The 24,542-nt window shown below is 39.6% G+C and overlaps 1 protein-coding gene across 7 annotated transcripts in view; it reads left to right on the forward strand.

Moving 5' to 3' along the window:
• LOC133498259 (multiple C2 and transmembrane domain-containing protein 2-like) overlaps positions 1–20,809 on the forward strand; it is a 46,976-nt gene extending 26,167 nt beyond the window's left edge. For 5 of the 7 annotated variants that reach the window (XM_061814873.1, XM_061814870.1, XM_061814875.1 and 2 more), the window contains 19 exons: positions 847–989; positions 1,061–1,137; positions 1,551–1,665; positions 3,139–3,171; positions 5,268–5,423; positions 5,808–5,938; positions 6,009–6,195; positions 7,185–7,278; positions 7,350–7,452; positions 8,752–8,854; positions 9,033–9,134; positions 9,212–9,286; positions 12,264–12,383; positions 14,836–14,949; positions 16,172–16,213; positions 16,303–16,412; positions 16,483–16,592; positions 17,265–17,362; positions 18,443–20,809. In XM_061814873.1, coding sequence (XP_061670857.1) covers positions 847–989; positions 1,061–1,137; positions 1,551–1,665; positions 3,139–3,171; positions 5,268–5,423; positions 5,808–5,938; positions 6,009–6,195; positions 7,185–7,278; positions 7,350–7,452; positions 8,752–8,854; positions 9,033–9,134; positions 9,212–9,286; positions 12,264–12,383; positions 14,836–14,949; positions 16,172–16,213; positions 16,303–16,412; positions 16,483–16,592; positions 17,265–17,362; positions 18,443–18,490 — 1,961 coding nt within the window. In that variant the 3' untranslated portion in view covers positions 18,491–20,809. The remainder of the gene's footprint in view (positions 1–846; positions 990–1,060; positions 1,138–1,550; positions 1,666–3,138; positions 3,172–5,267; positions 5,424–5,807; positions 5,939–6,008; positions 6,196–7,184; positions 7,279–7,349; positions 7,453–8,751; positions 8,855–9,032; positions 9,135–9,211; positions 9,287–12,263; positions 12,384–14,835; positions 14,950–16,171; positions 16,214–16,302; positions 16,413–16,482; positions 16,593–17,264; positions 17,363–18,442) is intronic. The other 2 variants (XM_061814871.1, XM_061814872.1) reach the window with 2 other exon arrangements.
• Positions 20,810–24,542: the final 3,733 nt, after the last annotated feature.

The raw sequence follows: 24,542 nt of genomic DNA on the forward strand, positions 1-24,542 counted from the left end.
TCTCATGTTAAATGTAATAAGCCAGAGAGCGATGTTGCGGATTATCTCTCAACTCAGAATGAACTAACTTCAAAATCAGATATTAACAATAAAAACAGAAAAGTATTGTACTAAATATCTCCCTGAAGGATGCTTTTTGGATTAGCCTTTCAAGTTGGTATTGGTGAAAAATGAAGTGCAACAGACAATGATTGTAGTCACTTCTGTTCTGAAATAAGAGTGCTTCAAGAAGAGGATGGTATTCATGTGGCACAGCTTGAAGCAGGCATCAGGTGGAGGTGGAGATCGGCCTCCCTCAAATTGGAGGCCAAAACAAAAGAGTAAAGAAATGAGGCAAATTTCATGATGATCTGAAATTTGGACATCAATATCAATTTGAACAGTGTATTTTTTCTCATGTATTTATTTATTTTTTTACATATAGAAATTCCCCCCTCCCCTTTTCTGTACTCTTGTTCTGTAGGCCTAAAAAGTTTTTTTTTCCATGCCTTTGGTGTTTGCAAGTCTGTTTATAAATGTGAGTTTTTCTTAATTTTCACCCGTACCTATGTATAAAAGTAAGTTTCTTTCAGCTTGTCCCTTTCGGGGTCGCCACAGCGTGTCATCTCAGATGAACGCACATATGTTTGGCACAATTTTTACACCGGATGCCCTTCCTGACGCAACCCTCCTCAGGGAGTGGAGGCTCCAGTGGGATACGAACCCACAACCCCTGGTTTACCAAGCCAGTGCTCTGACCACTGAGCTACAGGGCCTTACCTGTGCTTATGTATAATGCACATTATTGACTTTGGACAATTTATGGTGTGGAAAATCCACAATATAATTTTTTTTTTCCATTTTCAGGAACCAGTGACCCATATGTGAAGTTCAAGCTGGAGGGTAAGACAATCTATAAGAGCAAAGTGATCTTTAAGAACCTGAACCCCCTGTGGAGTGAGAACTTTTCTGTCCCCGTCCGGAACCTCAGTCAGTGCCTCTATGTCAAGGTGGGTCACCATGATGAGCACAACAAAGGGAAGTGTTTTCTACCTTGGTAACTGTGGGTCTCTCAATCCAGGTGTATGATCGTGACCTGACCACTGATGATTTCATGGGTTCGGCCAACATCCTTCTCAGTGACCTGGACCTGGACAAGTGAGCCTTCTCAAATATTTATTTTGTTGACTTTATCTAAATGTATGGTACGTTCATTGAAGCGTTAAGATTGTCGTTTATATTTACCAAAATATCACATCAACACAAAAATTATCACACCACAGCAAACAGAATAGCATAACTAGCAAATAATAAAACAAAAATATGACTGAAGAAATAATGGACCCTAAACATGCACTTTAAACACTATTTACATCCTCGCAGCATGCTAGATGCACTGTAACGCATGCTGGGAGCATGATGGACATGACATGACAGGAGGATAAAACTACAACCAGTACAGTGACTGCTTTATAAGAAAGTAACATTTTTTTTTAGTGTTGTTTCTTGGTGCCCTCAGTTTTGAGACATGTACCACATGGCCTAAGTGTTTTTCCATCTCATTTGTGGAGGGTAAACGAGCTGTGTCTGCGTCTGGATGACCCCAACAGCCTAGAGGACGACATGGGTGAGATTCTGATGGACGTGAAGCTCACGCGAAGAAATGGAGACAGCCGACGCGGACCAGTAGGGTTTGCTTTTGCACGCCTTTACTGCATGGCTTGTAGCAGCAGCTTTTTGTTGTGTACCGTCTTTAACACATCTCTAAAGGCACAGCCAGGCATCGTCATTTGCAATTCCAATTTTATACACCGATGTCTGAAATTTGATTTGTTTTGTCAGCTGACCACAGTTTGAAGCATGTGCTACAGACACCTACCGGAGTTAAGTGCAACAGCCACTACGACACTCGTGGCAGCGGTGAATGCGCTGACATCACTGCGGCTGTCCCGCTCGCAGTGTGCCTTTTATACACAAATGCAAGCCATGCGTGCAGTTTTGAAATTGGGCTGCAGTTCTCCTACAAGATGTGTCGCAAGATAGAAGTTGTAACACTTTCTAAAAGTAGTTAATAAATGGTGTATGGCATAATGAAATAATTACAAAAGAAAAGAAAAATGAATAATGTCATGAAAATGTGCAGATGTTTTAATTCCATCTTTATAATGGTAAGTAAATCTGAGAAACTAATTTCAGTACCTACAATGATATTATTAATTGTTTAAAAATGTTTTGTCAGTATAAAGACATTGTGGGGAAACGTACCTATTTTCATTGTTAGTTTTATTGTCATCATTATAATGATTTAGGATGTTGAGGTTGTTTTAATTACATCTTTATTATCGCTATAATAACTATTTTAAAAAGTCATTGCAAGCAGAATTTATGGATTCAGTGATATTTTTTTCATGACATCATTCATCCTTTTATAACCTTCAGTTATAGAGAGATTTTAGGGGACACTAAAAATTTTATTGGGATTATTAATGAAGATTAAAAAGAAAATAATATGCAGTTTTAATTTTTGCAAAAAAACATTGTTTTTTTTTTTTAGGGACTTTTGCCATCTTTTAAACCATGGGTCCCTAATGTGTCAATCAAGGAAGTTTTGGTCAGTTTTTTGGGACAGTGTGAACGTCGCCTGATTCAGCTGTAGCCAGTACACCAATCGAGCAAGCGCATCAATTGACTGACAGTCGCTTTGATTATTCCTGGCCTCTTCTGACTTGTCACTGCTTATGTACACATAGGGCGTGCTCGTGCAAGCTGGCTTCCTATTTAGCGTCTGTCTCTTGCTTTGTTCAACATGAAGGGATGTTGGTACTGCATGTCTGAATTGTTGTCAGGAAGTTGCACACAAAGAAAACCTCATTGGTTGTGGTATTACGTACACAGAGGTGACATACTATTAGGTTTTTTAAATTATTTGCCATTTTAAAGAGATGTTAGTTTTCTAAAAATGTCATGATGTTATTCATAATAGTACACGTTGTCATTTTGGGCAAACACTGCACAATTGTATACAATTAGCCTGAAAGTCTGACTTTGCCTTTATTTGATTTTTTTTTTCTTCTAATTTGTTGCGGTGTTGCCATCCACTAGCACCTAACCTCACTGTGCTTTTTCTTTTGCACTTAACATGCACGCTCCAACCTGCAGCGCTGGCCGCAAATACGAAAGCGCAGTAGTCTGGTAAGACACGGTCACACTAATGACTATATTATCACATTGATTCATCATAATTTCTGCTTAAAGCATAGAAGACCGTTTCCGTGTCAGGTGATATGAGGAAAATGAGCACAGTTTTTTTTCTCTGTGCACCACTTCTGATTTTTCTTTTGTCTGACCTCAGAATGCGGTCATAGTTTAAGTCAGATCAAGTTCAAATGTTTATAAATTGGTTTTAATATATATTGAAGTAATGTTCCCTTAGTAAGGTCGAATACTGTCTTTCTGCATTGTATTTTCATAAATGAGGGTAAATACCTAAATTGTCTTTGTTTATAAAAAAAACACATACTGTACATTGGGTTAATAAAAGAGAAAGTCTTTTGATTTCTATGAAAGCGTAAGCACAATCTACAAAAACGTACAATAGGTTAATTGTCGACTAATTTCTTTATCAAAATGTAGACCATTTACAAAAATGCACGCTCGATGAATACTAAATTAACAACGTTTAGTTAAGATCACTGAAGGTTTGTGGTAATGTGGTTATAAATTAAAGATGTCATTTTGGAAATAACTACCTGAATATAAATATTTATTTTTAATGAGAAGTTTGGGAGAATCTCTCTCTGGATGACCCAAACTTCTGCTTCGTACTTGTCTAGGTTTTCCCGAAATCGCACAGTGGCGCTTTTATTTAGGTACACCAGCCCCATTTACTGGACTTTGAGTGCATGCATGCTTTTATGAGGCTGTTAAACAGGCATGCATGTCTGCACAATGCATGTTACTACAATGCTCCACTACCTGCTTCGACGAACATGTTAGACCCCACTTGAGTTACTACACTTGCATCATGCTGTGGGATCCAGGAGGCAGAGGTGGGGGACGAGTGTCACATGACTTGACTTAAGCCAACTGTGAAACGCCCAACTTGACTTTTACCCAATATTCATGAGTCTTGACTTGACTTGACTTAGACCAGTAGCTTTCAAACTAGGGGGTGTTCCCCTCAAGGAGAGGGGTAGGGGGGCAACCATCACCTATCATGAAACTTTTCATTATTAAGTTTGAACTAGATATTCCACAACTTTGTTCATTTTGTTTTTGAAGCTGTAGTTGTTTTGTGTGTTGTGCGCTCAAACCTGGCTATACCGCAGGCAACCTCCTCTGTTGCATGAAGCGAGCGGTAAAAAGTATTAAATTCAAGAATTATGCTTTTAAAATCTGTTAAGGACAATGGAAACATACAAGGTTTGAAACTCTGAGAGAGACAATTATGACATCTGTCACTATAAAGTTCACAAAGACAGGCAAGTGAGAGTGAATTAACTTCACAATTTAGCTTAATGATAACTGGTGACTCAAACTAAGCTTCGTGACGATGTTTGCATTGAATTGAGAAGCCAGAGTAACAAACAACAAAGAGACTGCTTTGGGATTATTACAAAAATATAGTGTGTAAAATAAATATTTTGGACATTTTGGATGATTTCACACTTCTAAAGAATAAAGAGGTCTGTACTTTTTCCTGTAGGTACACGTCATCTGTGAAAAAATCTAAAACAGAAAAAAAATCCAGAAAATCAGTTTGATTGAACAAGAGTAAGAAATGAAAAGATTTTAAAAAATATTTTATGTTTGTAGTTGAATTGAGTATTTGATAGTAAAGAAAAGTACATCTTGAAATTAGGTGCAGAAACCTGAATATATAATTGCAGAAGTCAAATCTTTCCTGGCGTACTTGACCAGGTTTGTACACACCAATAGGGATTCGGGGGCCATTGCTCGTTATACTGTGGATATTCTCCATATAGTCCAGGTTATGGGGCTGTCACTGGACAATGCAGAGTTTCAGCTCCCTCCAAAGATTTCGAACTGGGTTAAGGTTTGGAGACTGACTAGGCCACTCCCAGACCTTTCAACTCCCATGCTCCACAGTTTAATGGTATTCTTGAGGTTCTACTCATCCTCCATTATCCTCTAAATATGGAGGATCAAGTTTATAGTAAAATGTATTTGACATACTCCCTCCTCTGCCGGGACCCAGGAGCACATTGAGAGCCACCTTAGGTACAGTATCACTACCACTCCGTCTCCCACAGTTGTGTTCTTTCAAGCAGAGCTCGCGGCTGTCAGCGGTATTGACGAAGAGTCAGCTTTGGACATCTGTGGCGACAGTGACCCTGGTGGAGGGTCAGGACGTTCCCGTGGACTCGCCAACCGGTCAGTTCTTTGTCCGCTTCCGGCTGGGCGAGCAGCGATGCAAGAGCAAGGTAAAAAAAGAAGAATGTAACCACATCAAACTTCAGAACAGTTGTGGGAATTTTTTTTTTTAAATGAACAGATGGGACAGCTAATTTTTAGATTAAATAAAAGGTACTGTAGTCATTCTCATAGTGAAATTGTATTAGACAATGCATATTTTAATTTAACTAAAATTACTGAATTAGACAACAATCGCATAAGATAATGTTGAATAAATGTAAAAAAAAAAAAAAGAACAAATGCATCAATGATCTTGAAAAGCTTGTTACAATAACAACAAATATTACAGGAAATACAATAAATATGATACTAAATACAATAATAATAAATACAAAAAGTGTTTGGGATTAAAGAACAAAGCGGGCTGAACGTGTGTTAATTATCCCATGCAGAATGTCAACAAGGTTTCCAAGCCTCAGTGGAGAGAGGCGTTCACCTTGAACCACTTCCTGGAGACACCCAGCATCCTGGAGGCGGAACTCTGGTCTAAAGACGGCCGACGAGCTGAAGAATGTTTGGGAGTGTGAGTCTTTGTACGCTGACTCCCTGGGCGCTTGTTGGTTCTGCTCCGATTTGATTCGGTTCTCCCCCAGGTGTCAGGTGGATATTTTCGGCATCCCCAGAGATGAAAGGCAGCTCTTCACGCTAACGCTGGACTCGGGCCGAGGACGTCTGGTCTTCCTAGTCACAATCAGCCCCTGTAGCGGGGTCTCCATCTCAGACTTCTGTGCAGCGCCCCTCGATGACCCAACCAAGTGCCAGAACCAGCTGGACAACTATGTCAGTATCACAATCACAGCTCTCTATTTCTCCTATCTCTATACATAATAAATATAAAAAGATGATAGTCATAAAAATATATGACTTTCCCCACTTTAAAAAAACAAAACAAAGAAGTAAAATAATCCATACTCATTCTCCCCAATGTCCAGGAGCTCTGTCTTTGCCTTTCTCTGGATTGCCACTAGATGGGAGCAGTTGTGCGAAAATTAGTCAGTGTGGGGTATCAAAATATATTCATTGTGGTGCTTGGACTAGATGTCCCATTATTTTTGTACATTTTGTACACGACAGTAATACAGTCATTTAAAATATAATTTTCTCAGCATGTTGCACTGGCAAACAAATTTTAAAATCAACCTAAATTTCCAAACTTAGAGTTGACCTACAACGTAAAAAGAATATTGTTTAAAAATAAAAAAGCAATATTTCACCAAAATGTTTTTGTATTGGCAAAGAATTGTAATTTAAAAACATGCAATGTTTTTTCGAATTGTTTGTATTTGCAAAAAATTTATGTATTTGGAAAAAATAAATGCCAAAATAATCCCAACTAAATAAAAAACCTAATGTTAAAAAAACTGAAAGCATAAATAATAGTGTTAAAATGCATGAAACATTTCTTTATAATAGCAACATTTAAAAACATAGTTGTTTTAAAAATAGATGAAAGTCTTTCTAATCAATTGGCAAAAGGTTACACAATAATGACGTAGAAGTATATTTAAAGTCATGCATCCATTTTCTGTAACACTGATTGTCTCTCGGGCCGTGGGCGTGCCTGAGATGATCTCAGCTGTCCCTCGTCGGGCGGGAGGGAGTTTCACAACCTGAGCTGGTAACCAGCCAAAAGCAGATAATTATATTTGACAATAAATTAAATAACCCAACACACTTGATTAAAAACACTTGTCGCATTAGTTTTGGGTGTTGTTAACAATGTCTCCTTATTAATATTGGCAATATTGAGCTTGTCGTTTTTCTTTCAGAGCCTTCGAAGGACCTTTAAGAACCTCAGCGACGTGGGCTTTCTCCAAGTCAAAGTCATCAAGGCATGCGATCTGCTGTCCGCTGATCTGAACGGTAAGCTCAATAGTTGGAAGTGGAAAAATTGCCTGTTGGAAACTGTGCGGGTTTGTGTTTGTTTGGCTTAGGCAAGAGCGACCCCTTCTGTGTTCTGGAACTCTGCAACGACAGACTGCAAACGCACACTGTCTACAAGAGCCTCCAGCCCGAGTGGAACAAAGTCTTCACCTTGTCAGTATTGGCACAAAATTATTCTGTTTAAATATATAGATGGATTTATTTGTTCAGAATTGTTTGAATGCCACTTTTTGTGTATCGCTACTTAATTTTGAGACTGGCACTCACTGTCTACACACTTTTGAATACATAATCACATAAAGGGGACAGTTTAGCACAAACTATTTATTAATTTGAAGAATAAGGATAGACATACTATTGGGTGGCAGAATGCGAGTATTACTGATTTGAATTGAAAACAAAGTCAGTCAAAGTCATCCTTTGTTTCGGGTTTTACCGCTATGATATACTGTATCTGTAAAGGTTTTCTTTAGTTATTTTTTCCCATTTCCTTTCAAATAAAAATCCAAATTAATCCAGCGAACCTGTGGGCAAGGAGGATAAATTGAGTGGCTACGTGAACATTTTTATGCAGAGACATGCAAGATACACAGTTGTAGCCACTTTGAAAAGAACACAATGGAAACCAAACAGTCATCATCAGCTTTTTCAAAGGCATTTTCCCACTGGTTTGGCTAAACATTTTGGTTGAGATTTCTTTGAGTACTTTAGTAGAAGATCCATAATATCAAGCCCGCTAACTAACATCAGCTCTGCAGATCGCTCTCATTTTCAGTGTCAAAACAGCACTTGAGCCATTAATCTGAGCAACAGGAAAGTCAATAAAATAGCCATTCCCTCAATCATCATGTCAACTATATCTAAATTACCAACAGGTCACCTTTGGAATCAATTTATCTGTTTAAATGTAAATTGCAGCTGGTTTTCCGTCTCCCTTCAAAGCACTTTACCTTCCGTCACATTTTCTTTAATTACCGTATTTACGCTACCCCGGTGACGAAGAAGGCGAAAAATTCTCATTTAAGCCATTTGCACTAGTTTCTCAATTGGTCTGCCTTGGTCAGATGATATAGTGTACATTAAAGGTTTGGTGAGTAATGATATTAATCAAAGCTATTGCCACCCAGAAGTATGTCTGATGTCATGCTGAAAAGTTGTATTTAATGCTAGATACTGGTACTCCCCTGCAGTTTTATACATTAACTCATTTCATTTATAGGACAAAAGAATTGTATTCATTTATTTCACGTAAAAAATTTATTTGACATACGCAAAACAAGGAATTTGATGCAAATTGTGTGCAACAAATAATTTCACCGCTAAATGTACATGAGAAATTTTAACACCAAGCAATCAACAGGAGAAGTAAATTAGATGCAAAATATTGGGCTTTGCAAAGGATTTAGAAGCAAAAACAATTTAAACAAAGATGGATTGTTGTGTGTCCCAAAGTCCGGTCCGAGACATTCACGAGGTTCTGCTGGCGACCGTCTTCGATGAGGACGGAGACAAAGCTCCGGACTTCCTGGGAAAAGTGGCCATTCCTCTGCTTTCGGTACAAAGCCGTCTGCCTCAGCCCATGCCCCTCCCTCACCCGCCGATGTTGCGTCCCCATTCGATGTCACGCCGGGACATGATCTGACTCGACTTGCGATCCGGTTCATAGCCCGGTCGGTCCCGCGACCCCCCCCCAACCCTTTTTTTTTTTTTTGGTTTGTTTGTGCTCGACACAGATCCGTGGGAGGCAGCAGATCACCATGCTCCTGAAAAAGGAGGACCTGGGGGGTTTCACCAAAGGAAACATCACGCTGGAGCTTGAGATCATTTTTAATCCCGTGAGTCCTCATCCAGTACAGTGCCACTTTTCAAACCGCCGACTTCTTCTGACAACGATTTTATCTTTGTAAAACAGGTCAGAGCCAGCATAAGAACATTCCGACCCCGGGAGAAAAAATTCATGGAAGATAATCCCAAATTTTCTAAAAAGGTTAGACACTTTTTCCAAATTTCTTTGAAAGCTATTCTCCAAACATCACACCTTCAAAAAATGACTTGCCTCTCAAAGATGATTTGGTGTACTCTCTGCAACTGAGTCGAGAAACAATCTTCAACAACAATCAATTTCCAGCCATTAGTTGTACAGTAAGTCACAATTTCACAATGCTCGCCGTAGTTGAGTGGATAAACGGTTCCCATTCATGGTAAATATGGTAAATAACTTTGCATTTCTCAAAATAAAACTCCCCCATCCAATAAACTCTTCCCTGCTAATAAATGTCCTGTCAGGTGTGAGACGGTTTTGATGAATTTGCTTCGTAGCATATTCACTATAAAATCGATCCCGAAAAAGATTTCCAATCCTCTCTGCAGTTCAGATAATAAACTTCTCTGTCCGCTGTCTTTGGTACATTTTGTAAGTAACACTGCGTTTGTACAAATAAACGACTTCTTCCAACAAACCATGTACCCGTAATAGATGAACAATAACAATTCAAACCTCATCATTTACTGTTTTTGGTAAATACAATTACTTTTGTAAAAGTAAAATCAGTATTTAATAAATGCACTTTGTCATCAAAATACTGCACAAAAAAAACTATAATGACAACATGACAATTTTTTTTGTTAAATTTTAGCAAATGTATTGGTAGTCAACTCAAAAATAATTCACAACCCTCCTGATGTAACCTTATCGGTAATTGCAGCCACAAGTTCTTTATTAATACGATACCATTAGCGTGGCACAGCTGTATTTGGAGCACCTCGGAATCCATAAGGTGGGGTACCAAGCGTAAACAAAAAAAAAAAACATGTTGGTATTATGGGGTGATCAGTGTAGAATTTTAAAGGGGCAACAAAGAATTAATTCCACTGTGGAGTAAGGCTGTAACATAAGTAAATTTATTAATTCGTAAAGTGCTGTGAATACCTCTAATACACTTTATTCATTTAGGTAAGGAGGATTTTTTTTTTTTTTTAAATGGAATTCATGTCTCCCAAAAAGTTTTATACTACTAGTATTTTAAACCATATATATATCGCAATCCATCATCTAAAAACTGCTTAATGTAATTTCAAACTTACTTTCCATTTCCCCCAAATCATGAATGGCTTACATATCATGACTTATTTAAAAAAATTGCTCCAGTATTCTGTGTGTACAGTTACGAGGTGAAGACTCACCGTGACAAACCAGACTAAACCTGGTTCCTTCCACCATATAAAGCTTTATCTCTCAGTCACTGTTTTGTGCCATCTGAGAGCATTTCCACAAGAACACAAAAACGTGAACAGGTAACCTTTTCAGAGATTATCTATGAATGGGTTCCAGGGGAAACAAAAGTGTGGGGAATTGGAAAATAGTAAACCGCGAATATGCTGGGGATTACTGTAGATGAGTAAATCCATTCCAAGTGTTCCTCCCTTGTGTAAAGTGGTAAAAGCGAAAGCAGCCCGCTGCTTTGAATTGGGCATTAATGGCCGCCAACCGCGGCATATTCTGTCACATTAGTTTGATATAGAGTGTGCAAGACAGGGTGCCTGACTGTCTGTACTTCCCACAAAAGGCTCTTTGTTGTCAGACAATATGTCGCCCGCTAACGCCCAAATTGGCTTACAGTGGCCGTGACGTGTGGTGCGGCTCCTACTGCTTGTTTTCATGTTGGACAAAATCAGGTCAGTTTTCTGATGTGCAACCCTGCCTGACTGACGGCTCTGGAGCCAACTTGCCAAAACAGCCCCACACTCCCCACTGCACTGTGTGGGCAACAAGCTAAATGCTTATTTACTAGCTCGATGGTCGCCGGTGTACGTACATGTACGAGATTTTCTAAACATGGAAGACAACTCATAGTTTTAAGATTAACCTAAAATTTGTTTTGTAACTCTAAAAGACTTTTCAATAAATGCAAAATATATCATTTGTAAACATTGAAAAGAAGTAATAATAGTAATGAACATAATGTGCACGTTTTTGAAATGTTAATTATTTTTTGCAAGCATGGAATGTTTTTTCATATACCTTTAGAAAATTCAGTCTTTAGCAAACCCAATGTACAATGTAAATATCGTGCAAATCCACGCAGTTGTACCACACACTGAAGGCGGCTAGGCTTTGTCTTCCTGAAATAAACAGTGATGTCCCTGTCGACAGGAAAAGCGCTCGATTTACTGGTCCATCTGTTTTCCCACCCTAGTCTATAGTCATGTGCTGTGGTTTTGAAAGAACAAAATTGCAGATACAGATGGTCAAAATGAGTTTCCTCCACACGGTGTCTGGGCATTCTCTTAGAGATAGGGTGAGAATGCTCGGTCATCCAGGATGGCCTCAGAGCTGAGCTGCTGCTCCTCTGCATTGAGGTAGATGAGGTGGTTCAGACATCTGGTTACGATGCCACCTTGGACACCTCCCTGGTGAGGTGGTCCGGACATGTCCCACTGAGTGGATGTCTCTGGGACGTCAAGGGACACACTTGAAAGAGTACGTCTCTCGGATGGAACGGGAATGCCTCGGGATCCCTCCAGAAGAGCTGGACAAAGTGGCTGGGGAGAGGTAACTCTGGGCTTCCTTACTTTAAATGCTGCCCGTGCGACCCGACCTTGGATAAGCGTAGGAATATGGATAAAAGGGTGCCTGGAAAAGGCGTTGTTTGGATGGCAGCATATGTCGCTCCAAAACCTGCATGTGCTGTACCTTTCATTATTAATGGTACCTCCACAAATGTGCATGTTACCCATGACATGAGCACAAAGGCACCCCCATAATGTCCCAGAAGGACGAATCAAAACAATTAGATATTTTTTGTGACCATCAAGGATAGGTTAGATGTTTTCACCTCCACATCGAATAAAAATCCCCACTTGTGATTGGAACCCGCAGGACAGCAGTCCTTACAACTGTGACGCCCTTTTAATCATGTTTTGAAATTTTTATTTTTATTTTTTTTATTTATTTTTTTTTTCAGGCTTTGGCCAGGAATGTGCAGCGAGTACAGGCGCTGTACCGGGCCATCACGTCCACGCTGCAGTATGTGAAAAGCTGCTTTCAGTGGGAGAGTGTCCAGAGGAGCCTGCTGGCCTTCCTGGTGAGTTTTAAGTTACCACTTCTGGAACCTCTAAAATTATAGTAGAAGAAATTCTAGTTTGTTACTCTACTCCAATTTTTGTGCTTTACTTTACTAAAAACGACATTATCAAAGCACACCGAAAGAGGGCTGACCTAGACTCAGTGCAGTGAGGTGATTGGTGAGCAAAGAATTACAGAATGGAAACTTTAGCTTTTATTGATGTGCGTGGTTTATTGAGGTGCAGGAAGCTAGTGGGCCTTTTTTTTTTTAAAGTGGTTATTCATGAGGATATTTACTCATGTAAAATAGTGGCATTTAATTGAGGCGCGGATTTTATTGAAGTGACAAGGTTTTTATTTTTACTTGAAAAACTACATTTTAAGTGATCATGTACAAAATAGATATTGATATTATATCATATTGATATAAAATAGAGATCGTAATGAAAAATACAGATATTATTCACTTCAATCTCTAAACGAAAAAAAAATGAGCTGAGACCGAGTCATTCATGCGCAAAGTTGCTGAAGTCTCACTCAAGATCCCAGTGGCGGCAACATTGCCTGCAACGTCATTCTTTTTTTTTTTTTTACCCATTACCCCAGAATATGCAAACTCCACACGAGCAGGGCCGGGATTGAACCCTGATCCTCAGAATGGTGAGGCCAATCCTTTACAGCTGCTCCACTTTGCTGCCCTTTAATTTAACCTTTATTTTATCCATGTAGGACGATTGAAAACATTTCTCATTTGCAATACAGATGTGGCTGCCGACAGAAAAGTAAGAGGCAAAATGAAAGGAAACACAAATGAAGACAAACAATAAATGTCAGGCATATTTAAATGAGGCATAGCATTTATTGGTTCCCATCGACGAGGCACTTGAGACTTGGCGTTGTTATAAAGGAGGCATTTCATTGAGGCAAAGGTTTTAGTTGCACTGCTTCCTGCCTGCATTATCATTTGCATTCTCATAAACCCCCTGTGGAAAGTGTCCGGTTCCCCTTTCCTTTCCTCGCTAGGGATCCAGGAAGTTCTGCGGTCCTGTGAAGTATTTACAAAAAGATGTCGCTATAAAGTGGCTGTTTTTCTCCATTTTTGCAATCCTAGTTGACGTGGGTGGTCCTTGGTGGAGGTCTTGCAAGGGAGATAATGACAACACACAGACACACACACACGCATACACTGCATGGCCATCTGCTGTCATGTTTTCACACTAAACGCCTCCTCACCTTTTATTTATTTCCTCCCTCCTAAATCCCCGCTTTGGCTCTAGTCATAAGGATTACCACCTTGGCGTGCCACGCTTTCCTCCAGCATTAGTTTGGGAGATCCCGCTGGTAGTGACATTTTGGAGCCTTACTTTTTTATACTGCGGATTGTGTTTTCCCCTGTACATGAAACTTTTCCATGATCACAATCTTTATGGCCTGAGATACTTTCCCAGCAAATCGTGACTGGGTCCTCACCCAAAAAATGAAGCCACGGAGGCCTGGGCTTCACAAACTTATCAAACGTTTGCTATAGTGGCCTCATAAGGACGGGAACCACTTACGCTGCAACACCCGCACTTTTCCAGATGAAAGGTTTCAACACCCACACTATGAACCAACCACTAATGGTGGTGTGTGCAAATGAATGTTATTCCGGATTTTCAGGTTCTAAAACTCTTCAAATTGACCACTCAGTGCAGCTGTGGCTACACAGGTTGCTTACCAACACCACGGGCGTGAATGAAGAATGTGTGCAATTGTAAAGCGCATCTATAAAAGTGCTATAGAAGTGGCCGGCTATCATTAGAATGGTCACGAGCAAGTTGAAGCCTACACCAACTGACCAGGCAAGAGCCAGGTAACACCATAAACTGGTCGCCAGCCTATCGCCTGGCACATGTAAACAAGCAACCATTTGCATTCACATTCACACCTACAGGCAATTTATTGTTTTCAATTAACCTACCATACATGTTTTTGCGGATTTGGGAGGAAACCAGAGTATTGTACTCAGAAAACCTACACAGGCCCATGGAGAACATGCAAATTTCACACAGGCGAGGCCAAGATTTGGACCCCAGTCCTCAGAACTGTGAAGTAGATATACTGTACTAACCAGTCGTCTGCCGTTCCACCTATTATTGTTTTTAGGACAGCGTCCCCACAGGTGGACCTTACACGTCCCGGTTTTAAGCCTCTCTAGAGGACAATACTGGAGCTAAAAAGAAAATATGATGCAACAATCAGGGTGAGTCGCAAGCGTCCTCTTAAAAACAACACTCTCTGCAGTCCTGATGTTCTTTGCCATCCTGTTTCATACCTAAGGACCAGAATGGTTGGAATGCAAATAGGGAGAAGTGATAAAGCCAATAAAAAACTGCCATAAGCTTGTATTTTTGGGGGGAACTTGGAGGCCACGGAAATGATAATATTTGCTGCCCTATCATTGGCTGACTAATCATGTGACATGCGTGCAGGTGTTCCTGTATACAGTGTGGAATTGGGAGTTCTACATGCTCCCCCTCATCCTGGTCCTGCTCATTTCATGGAACTACATCCAGATCTGCTCCGGACAAAGCAGTCAAGAACTAGTGAGTGTCTTTTTTTTTTTTTTTTAAACACACAAACACACATTTTATACACTGTAATTTCCGGCCTACAAGCCGCGACTTTTTTCACACGCTTTTAACCCTGTGGTTTATGCAATGCAGCTAATTTGTGCATTTTTTTCTAACGGCCACAAAGGGGCACTTGAGCGGATAAGGTAAGAGGGACACCAGTGGAATATATTTGCAGAGGAAGTGACATGTTTTTTTTTTGTTTTGTTTTTTTTAAAGTGGCCCTGTTAGGGCTGCACTAGCCTGTTGCTGCTGTGTTACAGCCGTGTCTTAGTGATTTTTTTTTACCACAATTTTTTTTTGACTGGCCCTGTTAGCGCCGTGCTAACGCGTTGCTGCTGTGTTACTTCTGTGTTTCAGTGATTTAGGTAGTTTTTTTTTTTTTTTTTTTTTTTAGCCAGCCCTGTTAATACTGTCCTACCGTGCCACTATGTAGTTGCTATATTAAGATAAGCTAAGGTATTAAAACTTTGAAAACTATTTCTGTGTACCGTCTTTCTTTGTAAATATCTTGTATTTTAACGTGGATTTCAATGTGGGACTTGCGGCTTTTATCCAGGTGCGGCTTACGTATGTACCAAATGGTACGGTATTTCCTTTACAAATGTACTGGATGAGGCTTATAATCAGGTGCGCTCTGTAGGCTGGAAATTACGGTATATTGATGTGCTAACCAGCCGGAAAACATGCACGCGCATATATATGTGCTTGTGTGTGAATAAGGTGATGTTAGTTTTCAAGTGGACAAAACAAAGCCGCTGGTAATTTTACAACAGAGCCATCTAATTGTTGTGTAGTGCGTATTTATTCAAGCAGGCAAAGCACCTGGGCCCTCATGTACAAAGACGTGTGTGTATTTTCTACTGAAACAAGCACGTTTTCCTTCGTAAATACCAATCAGAATTGTGCCCACGTTGGACTAGCCGACCCTTACTCTTCTAAATTATCAAGGTTTCTTAAAACAAGATATTTTTTCAAAGCAGGGTTTTTTGTTCTTTTTGAATAACCTGCAGGTTGGCATTCATTCAAATGAAGAAGCGGTTGATGTTTTTAAGAGGCTTTTCATTGGAATAACGTCTTTCTTTATTCAGGAGTTTGCATTTGTTAACACTCCATCCTCATTGTAAATAAACTTTGTCGTATTCAACTAGTTTATTGCTTTGCTAACATGAATCCTCGTCTTGCTTCTTCTCAGAGCAGCATAGACGTAGGTGATGAAGAGGAGGATGATGAGAAGGTAATGATTCGTAATGATCGAAATAATAAATGCAGTAGAAACCATGATGTGGACAATGAAAGCCTCTTTGTTGATGTCTCTGTTGTCAGGAATCTGAACGTCGGGGCTTGATGCAGAAGATACACATGGTGCAGGATGTTCTTATCAGCCTTCAGAACTTCCTGGATGCGGTGGCCAACTTTGGGGAGAGGATTAAAAAGTAAGATTTACATTTTTCCACTTTTAAATTTTTAAATTTTTGTTAAAAGGTTTTGTGTTTTTTTTTCCAGCACGTTCAACTGGTCCCAGCCCTTCCTGTCCAGCCTCGCCTTGCTGTGTTTTGTCACGGCAACCGTTCTCACATATTACATTCCACTGCGCTACCTCATCTTGATATGGGGTATGAAACTTGTTTTTTTTTTCTTTCACCGTCAAAAGAATTACAAGTGACAGCTCCACCAACATTTAATTTCATTTATGCTTTGATTTTTGTGCTGTTAAAATGTCAACGTCAAAAATATTGATGTTTCCAAGACATTTGACATTTGTAAAATGATCTACGTATTGCACGTATCACCCTAAAGAAGAGCAGCAACTCTGTGCCGCTCCTGTACCCTCAACGAAACAAAAATTACAGGATCTATGTTGAGATCCTCTTGTTATGAGAGATCCAGAAATAAATGAAGGGAGGTAACTTCGGCAATTTGATTCTATATACTGTAGCCAAGGGCAGGATTCCAATTTATACTCTTAAAAAAGATGAAAACGTTGGATCCCAGGTACGAGTTGCCGAGTAGGAAATATTTAGCAAAGGAGGCATTCCCTAAATTTTACGATTATGTCAAGCACAAGTACTATTTGTAAAAAAATATCTAATACATGCTTGGAAAAAGGACAACCAAGCATCAAAATCAAGGTGGTCCAAAATTAATCGGATTTCATACCAAAAAAATAAAATCAAAGAAATGACAGTGTAGAAAAGATCTCACGAAGTGATTGATGTTTTGTCATGATGTTTTTGTGAGTGATGAGTTTTAATGACGCCTTTTCTTTTGCTCTTTTTTTCTTTCAGGCATCAACAAATTTACCAAGCGATTGCGCAACCCTTTTGCCATTGACAACAACGAGGTGCTGGACTTCCTGAGCAGGGTGCCTTCAGACGTCGAGAAGGTACGCCGGCCCCTTGAGTTGCGTTACATACAAACAAGTAAAAGTCCCTTCTATTCTAGCTTGCCACCAGGTTATTAGGTTCATCTTCATCATTATGAAGCTTGAACTTTTATTTTCCCAAGACCAGACCAGCTACATGTTGGTTCTAAGACGATCATGGCAAGGTGGTCATATGCCTCAGGGAACTCATTTGATGTGCGTCCTACGTCTCAGACGCACAAAAATTAGCAGAGCCGCATTAAAAAAAGAGGATTTTCTCACGGCGAGCCGGGAGCTGCACAGTTAACGGTTACTTCAAATTGTTCCAAAACCGAATGGCATCACGATGACTTGGGAACGTTTGGATTCAACCCAGATGCACACGGCCATCCCGCTAAAATCTACGAGCTGCTCTGATGAATTTTGATGAAGTCGCAACAAAGACAACACAATTTAAAACCTCAAAGTGACTAAGTCAATTTTAATCACAACCATTCCACCCAATATTTCTTCAGATGAGACATCTTTTGTTGTTTCCCTTCATCTTGCAGTAACGAGATCCTTTCCCCAACAATGGGGGGGAAAAAACGTGAATATGGCGCCCATATTCTCAAATTATATCCTGTGCTATTGAGTATGTTGACAAAGCAGCATTTTAAGAAAAGCTGCAGACTTGAAATAGTACACACGCTGAATCAAACTATGTTGCTTTAAACTACTTGTGTTGTCAGCGTTGCTGCTTGGCACTTTTTCTAAACCAATGGAAAACTTGATTGGCAGTATCTTGCCTGTTTGTTTCAAATGTTAATATTTGTAGAACTGCTATATTTAACAACAGAGCCAGAGATATTTTGTTTGTTGTGTGTTACAATGACAATGTTCTTTTTTTTTTTTTATTAGACTTAAAATTAGTGAATTGTTTTTTTAAAAAATAATTACTTGAATAAATTTGTCTCTACTATCATTATATCAGTGGCATAAACATCGATTTTGTTTGTGGCAATACTGTTCTAAAAAATTTGCTCTCATGATGTTTGATGTTGATTCTGTTAATGTTGGTGTCGATGTTATACATCTTGATGCTAATGATGTCGTTTTTAGGTCCAGTTCAGCGAGCCGAGAGGTGCCAAAAAGAAGAGGACAACGTGAAGCGGCTCCACTTGGATGACTTTTTATCTACTTCCTACTTTTGAGTACTGAAACCACGACACCAAAGGACAGATTTCTTTACCATTCATTTATATTACTATATTATTATTGGACGTGTTGCTCCTCCAATTTTTTAGGTTTTATTATGTCATATATATTAATATATACATTATGTGTGTGTGTGTGTGTGTGTGTGTGTGTGTGTAAATATATATTTGCCAGCCAACAGCGAATCGGCAGGAGACCGACAACAGCCGCACTCACAATCACACCTAGGGGCAATTTAGAGTGTCCAATTAATGTTGCATGTTTTGGAGATGGGACGCCCAGAAAATACAAAACAACCATTCACACTCATAGTCACACCTATGGACAATTTAGTGTGTTCGCTTGACCTACAATGCATTTTAGGTATGTGGGCAAAAATCGGAGAAAAACCACACAGGCACGGAGGGACCTTGGTAACTGACCCAGCTGAGGCCATATTTGAACTTGGATTCTAAGAAGGGAGATGTGCTAACCAGTTGGCCATCATACTTATATTCGTGCAGTATATGTGTACAGTATTTGTATGCGTGTCTATATATTGGGTAGTGTGTGTATTAAGGCTGTCAATCAATTAATATTTTTAAGTTACATGATTTCTATGGTTAACTTGCATTTACCATAATTTCTCGTGTATAATACCCCCTCAAATTTAAAATGGACACCCCCATAATTTGCCCTAAATATGAGGAAACCCCTTCTACCTATGTATAATGCACATGTATAGAATGCTAAATTTACTACTCTCCATACTCAAAACATGAAACGCTTACTCATCGTATTTTAATAGGATTTTAAAAGAAACGTTTTGTCCTGTGAAGCAGTGGAATACTTGTTGTTAGCACATCTGCTTCACAGTTCTGAGGACCGGAGTTTAAATCCAGCTTTGCCTCTGTGGATTTGTTCTCCATTTGCCCAAGTGTGTGTCCTCCGGGTTTTTCCCCTATCCCAAAAACATGCATTTGATGTTGATTTGAAGACTCCAAATTGCTCATAGATATGAATGTGAGCGTCAAAACTTTTTCATTTATATATGCCTTGAGATTATGTGGAGACCAGCTCAGAGTGTACCTCGTCTCTCACCCCAAGTTTGGTGGGATAGGTTCAAGCTCACAACCCTGGTGTGGATAAGGGGTATGAAAAATTGATGCATATTCTCCTCTGTGCACATGAATTGATGTAATTCCATTTTTTTTTTTTTTAAATAGCATAAGGCTTACCGGGTATGTTGCAACTGTGTGCCATGTCGGCTGTGTCCTTCGGTGACTGGGCAGGTACAAAGGAGTCGAATGCACCCTTTTGAGTCCACAGCATTGGCTGAATCAATTAGTTGGTTAATGGTTGGTGTCTATTCTGGCGGCCATTACGTGTTTGCTGGTCGTTAATGTTTTAAAATTCTCTCAATGCTTTCAGACAAATAGCTGCTCAAGGAGTTAGCTAGCTTCTGTAGCAATGCAGGGTAGCGATCTGAGAGAGAATGAGTAGGATAAAATGTCTTGAACATCCCCAACCAGAGATTGCTTAGTGGTCAGTAGTAAGCGGTAATTTCTCCAGATACGTTACATGGGCAAAAAGGTAGATAGCGAGTGGCTTGCCACAACGTAACAATCCATCTTTGACATGGGAGTCCATCTGGAGAGATATGATATTGAAATAACGGAAATTACAACAAAGATGTCATATATTTATAACATTACACATTACTTATATATTAGAATGAAAGTACAAGTTTTTAGAAGTCCCTCGGTACTGGGTTTTTGTATACATTTATGCAATGTGAAAGAATTTTATCTTTTTCCTTATACCTATGTATAATACTTTGACTTTGATAAATTTTGGTTGGGAAAACAAAGATTATTATAGTAATTACAGTGGTCACAGATCAATTGGCTATTTTGTATCTGTTCTAAATGTTCAATCAAGTTTTTAATAGTCTTAACATATGAGTGGACAAATGCATACCTTATACAGATATATTTTTGCAACATTTCAAATTCAAGCTCAGGAAACAAGATGGGCATATTACACTGTAAAGCTTCTTACTGTTTTACTGGCAGCAATGATCCTGTAAAATACTGTAAATTAGTCCAGCACAATACTGTAAATTTTCCAGAAAAATACTGTATTTTCCAAGATCTGATTTTTCAGCAACATACTGGAGAAATTTACAGTATTGTACCCAATCACTGCAGCCAATAAAATACTGTTGTTTTTAATGATTCAGTGATATGCTGTAAAAATACTTTTTTTACAATAAATGAATATTTAGTTATGCATGCTGTATTTTTTATCCATCAATATTTATCACCATTGTGACTATTATTGGTTACATTTTTTTATATCACCAGTGGCAGCAGCATCATCAAGGACATGAATGTACCAAGTACATGTTATGAAACATGGCATTGTCCCCAAGTTAGAAAAGGGGTGCATGTTGACAGCAATAAAATTAGTATAATTTTTTTTATTATTGCCTGGTATTCTAGCAGCAATAAATGCACGCACACACACACACAAAAGCATCTTTCCTCTTCATAGTTGTGGGTGAACTTTGTCTCCAACCTCTTCTCGCGCTGCTGTGGCCCTTGGGCGTCACCATCAGCAAAGAAACCTCCTTGGAACTGCTGTGACATCCACACCACCCCCCATCACCCTGTCCAAATTCCTTTTCTAATGTCCCCAAATTGGGGGAAAAAATACTTTTTGAACATGAAATGTAGCATTGGCAAGTGTTGGACTCATAAAATGTTGCAATTTTACAACAATAGTATCACATAGAAAAAGTTGATTGTAGGTGAGTCAAAAATGTACAATAGTTGTTGTACCCAAATAAGAAGAAAAGAAAAAGTATATGTAAGAAAAGTCATTATTAAATGATGAAAAGGTTGCAATTTTTTTGGATAAAGAAAAACAAGAAAAATGTTTCATTTATAAGACTAAGTCAGAAAGAAAGTGTCAATTTAACAAGACAAGTGTTGTCATTTTACCAAAATACTACTATTGAAAATAGTTTGTCATTGACATTCCATAAAGCTGCAATAGAGGAAAAAAAGATATGATTTTATGATAATCGAGCTATATATGGAGGGGAAAGTTACAATGTGAGGGCTTGTAAATTGACAAAAGTCGAGAAACATTTTATGAGAATGAATATAAAATAAAGGTCGATTGAAAATAGTTGTGATGAGTAAAAAGTTCTGATTTTGTGAAAATGAGATCAATCAAAATACTATGAGTTGCAATTTCACAAGATAATTTTTCTCAAACTTATTTGACAAAGTCAACATTTTATGAAAATGAATGCATTGCAAGGTTGAAATATTACAGGAAAAGTTTTATTTTTAAACAACGAAACAGACAAAAACAAGATCATTTTATGAAGCCCTAATCTGAGGAAAATTTACTCGTTTTTATTTTTTGATATAATGTAATTCATCACGTTCTGCTCAGTTTGTTTCACCTTCACAAGGTCGTGGAGGTTTTTGTGCAACAGAAGGCGTGAAGACGTCAGCGACCCTCGCACCTCGACGTCTCGTTAGCGGTGACTCCGCTGTTGAATATTAATGAGCCCCCTCAAGGACGACACAAGGTCACGTCGGTTTGATGCTCGACAGTATTGAAGATGTGAATCCAGCATGTACCAGCTGCACATTAGCGAGTCAAATCACACCTTCACGTGCCACAAACATGGCCTCTGCGTTAGAATCTCAGAGGACTTGTTAGTGCTCGATGTGAGCCTTTGCTGTGTGTGTCCTCTGGTATCAGAATCGTCAATTGATAAACTGAAAGGTCCTAAAGCAACTTTATGTTCATTCAGTGATGAGTCACATTTTTTTCTCCAGGGAGGGGGAGAAATCATTTTTTAATCAAATTTACAAGTACAATTTTACTCTGGTACTGTACATGCATACATAACCTCTTGGTGGTGCTCAAGCACCTGTCCGTTTGGCTTGGATGTAAAGTTTTTATTAAAGTCTTTAATTTTATCCAAGATGTTTTGAAGTCCACCATGCATTTATTTGTGTCATTGGAAGAATTGTGCTTATGCTCCCCCTTACCTCAGGTCCCCTCCCTCTTCTAAAATCCTGACGTTTGAACAGGGCTGTTACATACTACTGTTTCTTTCTTAACTGTATGAAGCATTTTGGTGACAGGTTTTCCTTTTTTGGGCTTGTCTCCCTGCCTCCAAAAATGTCTGTGCATGTGCCTGGTTTTACTCAACTTTTAATGTTGAGTGAAAAAGATTGTAGTTTTGTGAGTGTACAGCAGCGGCTGACAACTAGCAGCCCGTGGGACATAATTGGCCCGACACCAATTAAATGTGGCCCGCCAGATGTTTGTCCAGGCGTGATAATGAACCGGCCACTTATAGCGCAATGGCGGGGGTGAGGCCGCTGCAGTCCACACTTCACTTGTTATGGTAATTTAAGACACAAATTGGCTGCTTAACCCATGTGACGAAGTCATAAGAAATACACTGATTGGCTGACGTGCCCACGTGAGCAAAATGCAGCGTCGCCGTTCAATGCCAGATGTTTAAAAAACGGTAGCTGCACTGGTTATAACTGTTTACATAATGGACCAATTAAAAAAAAAATGGTCGTCAGAACCAGTGTGAACCACATCACTGCCACTTCAAACGCACCTCACCTGTCTGTCGCTTTGCAATTGACGAGGCAAGAGGTGCCAATAACGCCAACTTCCTCCGCCAAAAGCTCGACAGACCTCCGACAACTGCAGTGAATCTCTTCTTTGTTCTTTGATGACAACTTAAACAATTACAAGAATTATTTTTTTTAAATAGTCAAACAATTATTACTAGGAAAACATCTGAATTGCACGAGAGTTAGGTTGAATTATCCATCCAGCCATTCTTTTTTTTTTTGCCACTTATCCTCACGAGGGTCGCTGGGAGATCTCGATCCTTTCTCAACTGTCAACGGGCAGGAGGCGGGGTACAGCCAATCGCAGGGCACATCGAGACAAACACCTGCACACACAATCACACCTAGGGGCAGTTTAGATTGTCCAGTTAATGTTGCATGATTTTGGGATGTGGGAGGAAACCGGAGTGCCCAGAGAAAACCCACGCAGGCACAGGGAGAAAATGCGAGCTCCACACAGAACTGTGAGGCCAATGCTTCACCAGCTGAGTCATCATGCCGCCCCAGGTTGAACTATTACAAAGAAAAAATAATCTGAGTGAAATATGAGAAAAATGTATATTCTTTTAAATGTCATATGATCAAAATGAATGACTGAATTTTACTTAATAAAAAGAATGTGGGGCTGCATGGTGGATCAGTTGCTAAAGTGTCGGCCTCACAGTTCTGAGGTCCCAGGTTCCATCCCGGCCCCGCCTGTGTGGATTTTACATGTTCTCCCCGTGCCTGCGTGGGTTTCCTCCGGGCACTCTGGTTTCCTCCCTCATCCCAAAAACATGCAACATTAATTGAAGACTCTCAATTTCTCCTAGGTGTGATTGTGAGTGTGGCTGTTTGTCTCGATGTGCCTTGCGATTGGCTGGCAACCAGTTCACGGTGTACCCATCTTCTGCCCATCACAGATGGGATAGGCTCCAGCACTCCCCGCGACCCGTGTGAGGATAAGCGGCGAACAAAATGGATGGATTGATGAAAAAGAATGTTTTATTTTTAGATTAGTCATCATAATACGAGGTTGAACAACACAACACAATGTTACAAAGGTGTGTCACCTGGGCCGGCTTTATCACATCCAGAACCTTTATGAACAATGGGGGAATCTCATGGGCCCCCTTTTTAGCCCCCTCTGTGACCTCAACCCCTGAGATAGCCTCAGAAACCAGAGACTGCTTCCTCTTGGAATGGAAGGTGTGTAGGTGGAATTGAGGTCTTCAAAGTAATCTTCCCGCCGACCCACAAGCTCTCAGGGTCAGCAGCCCCCTCAATGGAGTTTTTACATGAGCAAAGTTGTCGTGTTAGGAGGAAAAGGTAATTTTATGAAAATATCTTGCGATGAGAATTTT

The sequence above is a fragment of the Syngnathoides biaculeatus genome, chromosome 3, assembly GCF_019802595.1.
Source record: "Syngnathoides biaculeatus isolate LvHL_M chromosome 3, ASM1980259v1, whole genome shotgun sequence".
Lineage (NCBI taxonomy): Eukaryota > Metazoa > Chordata > Actinopteri > Syngnathiformes > Syngnathidae > Syngnathoides > Syngnathoides biaculeatus.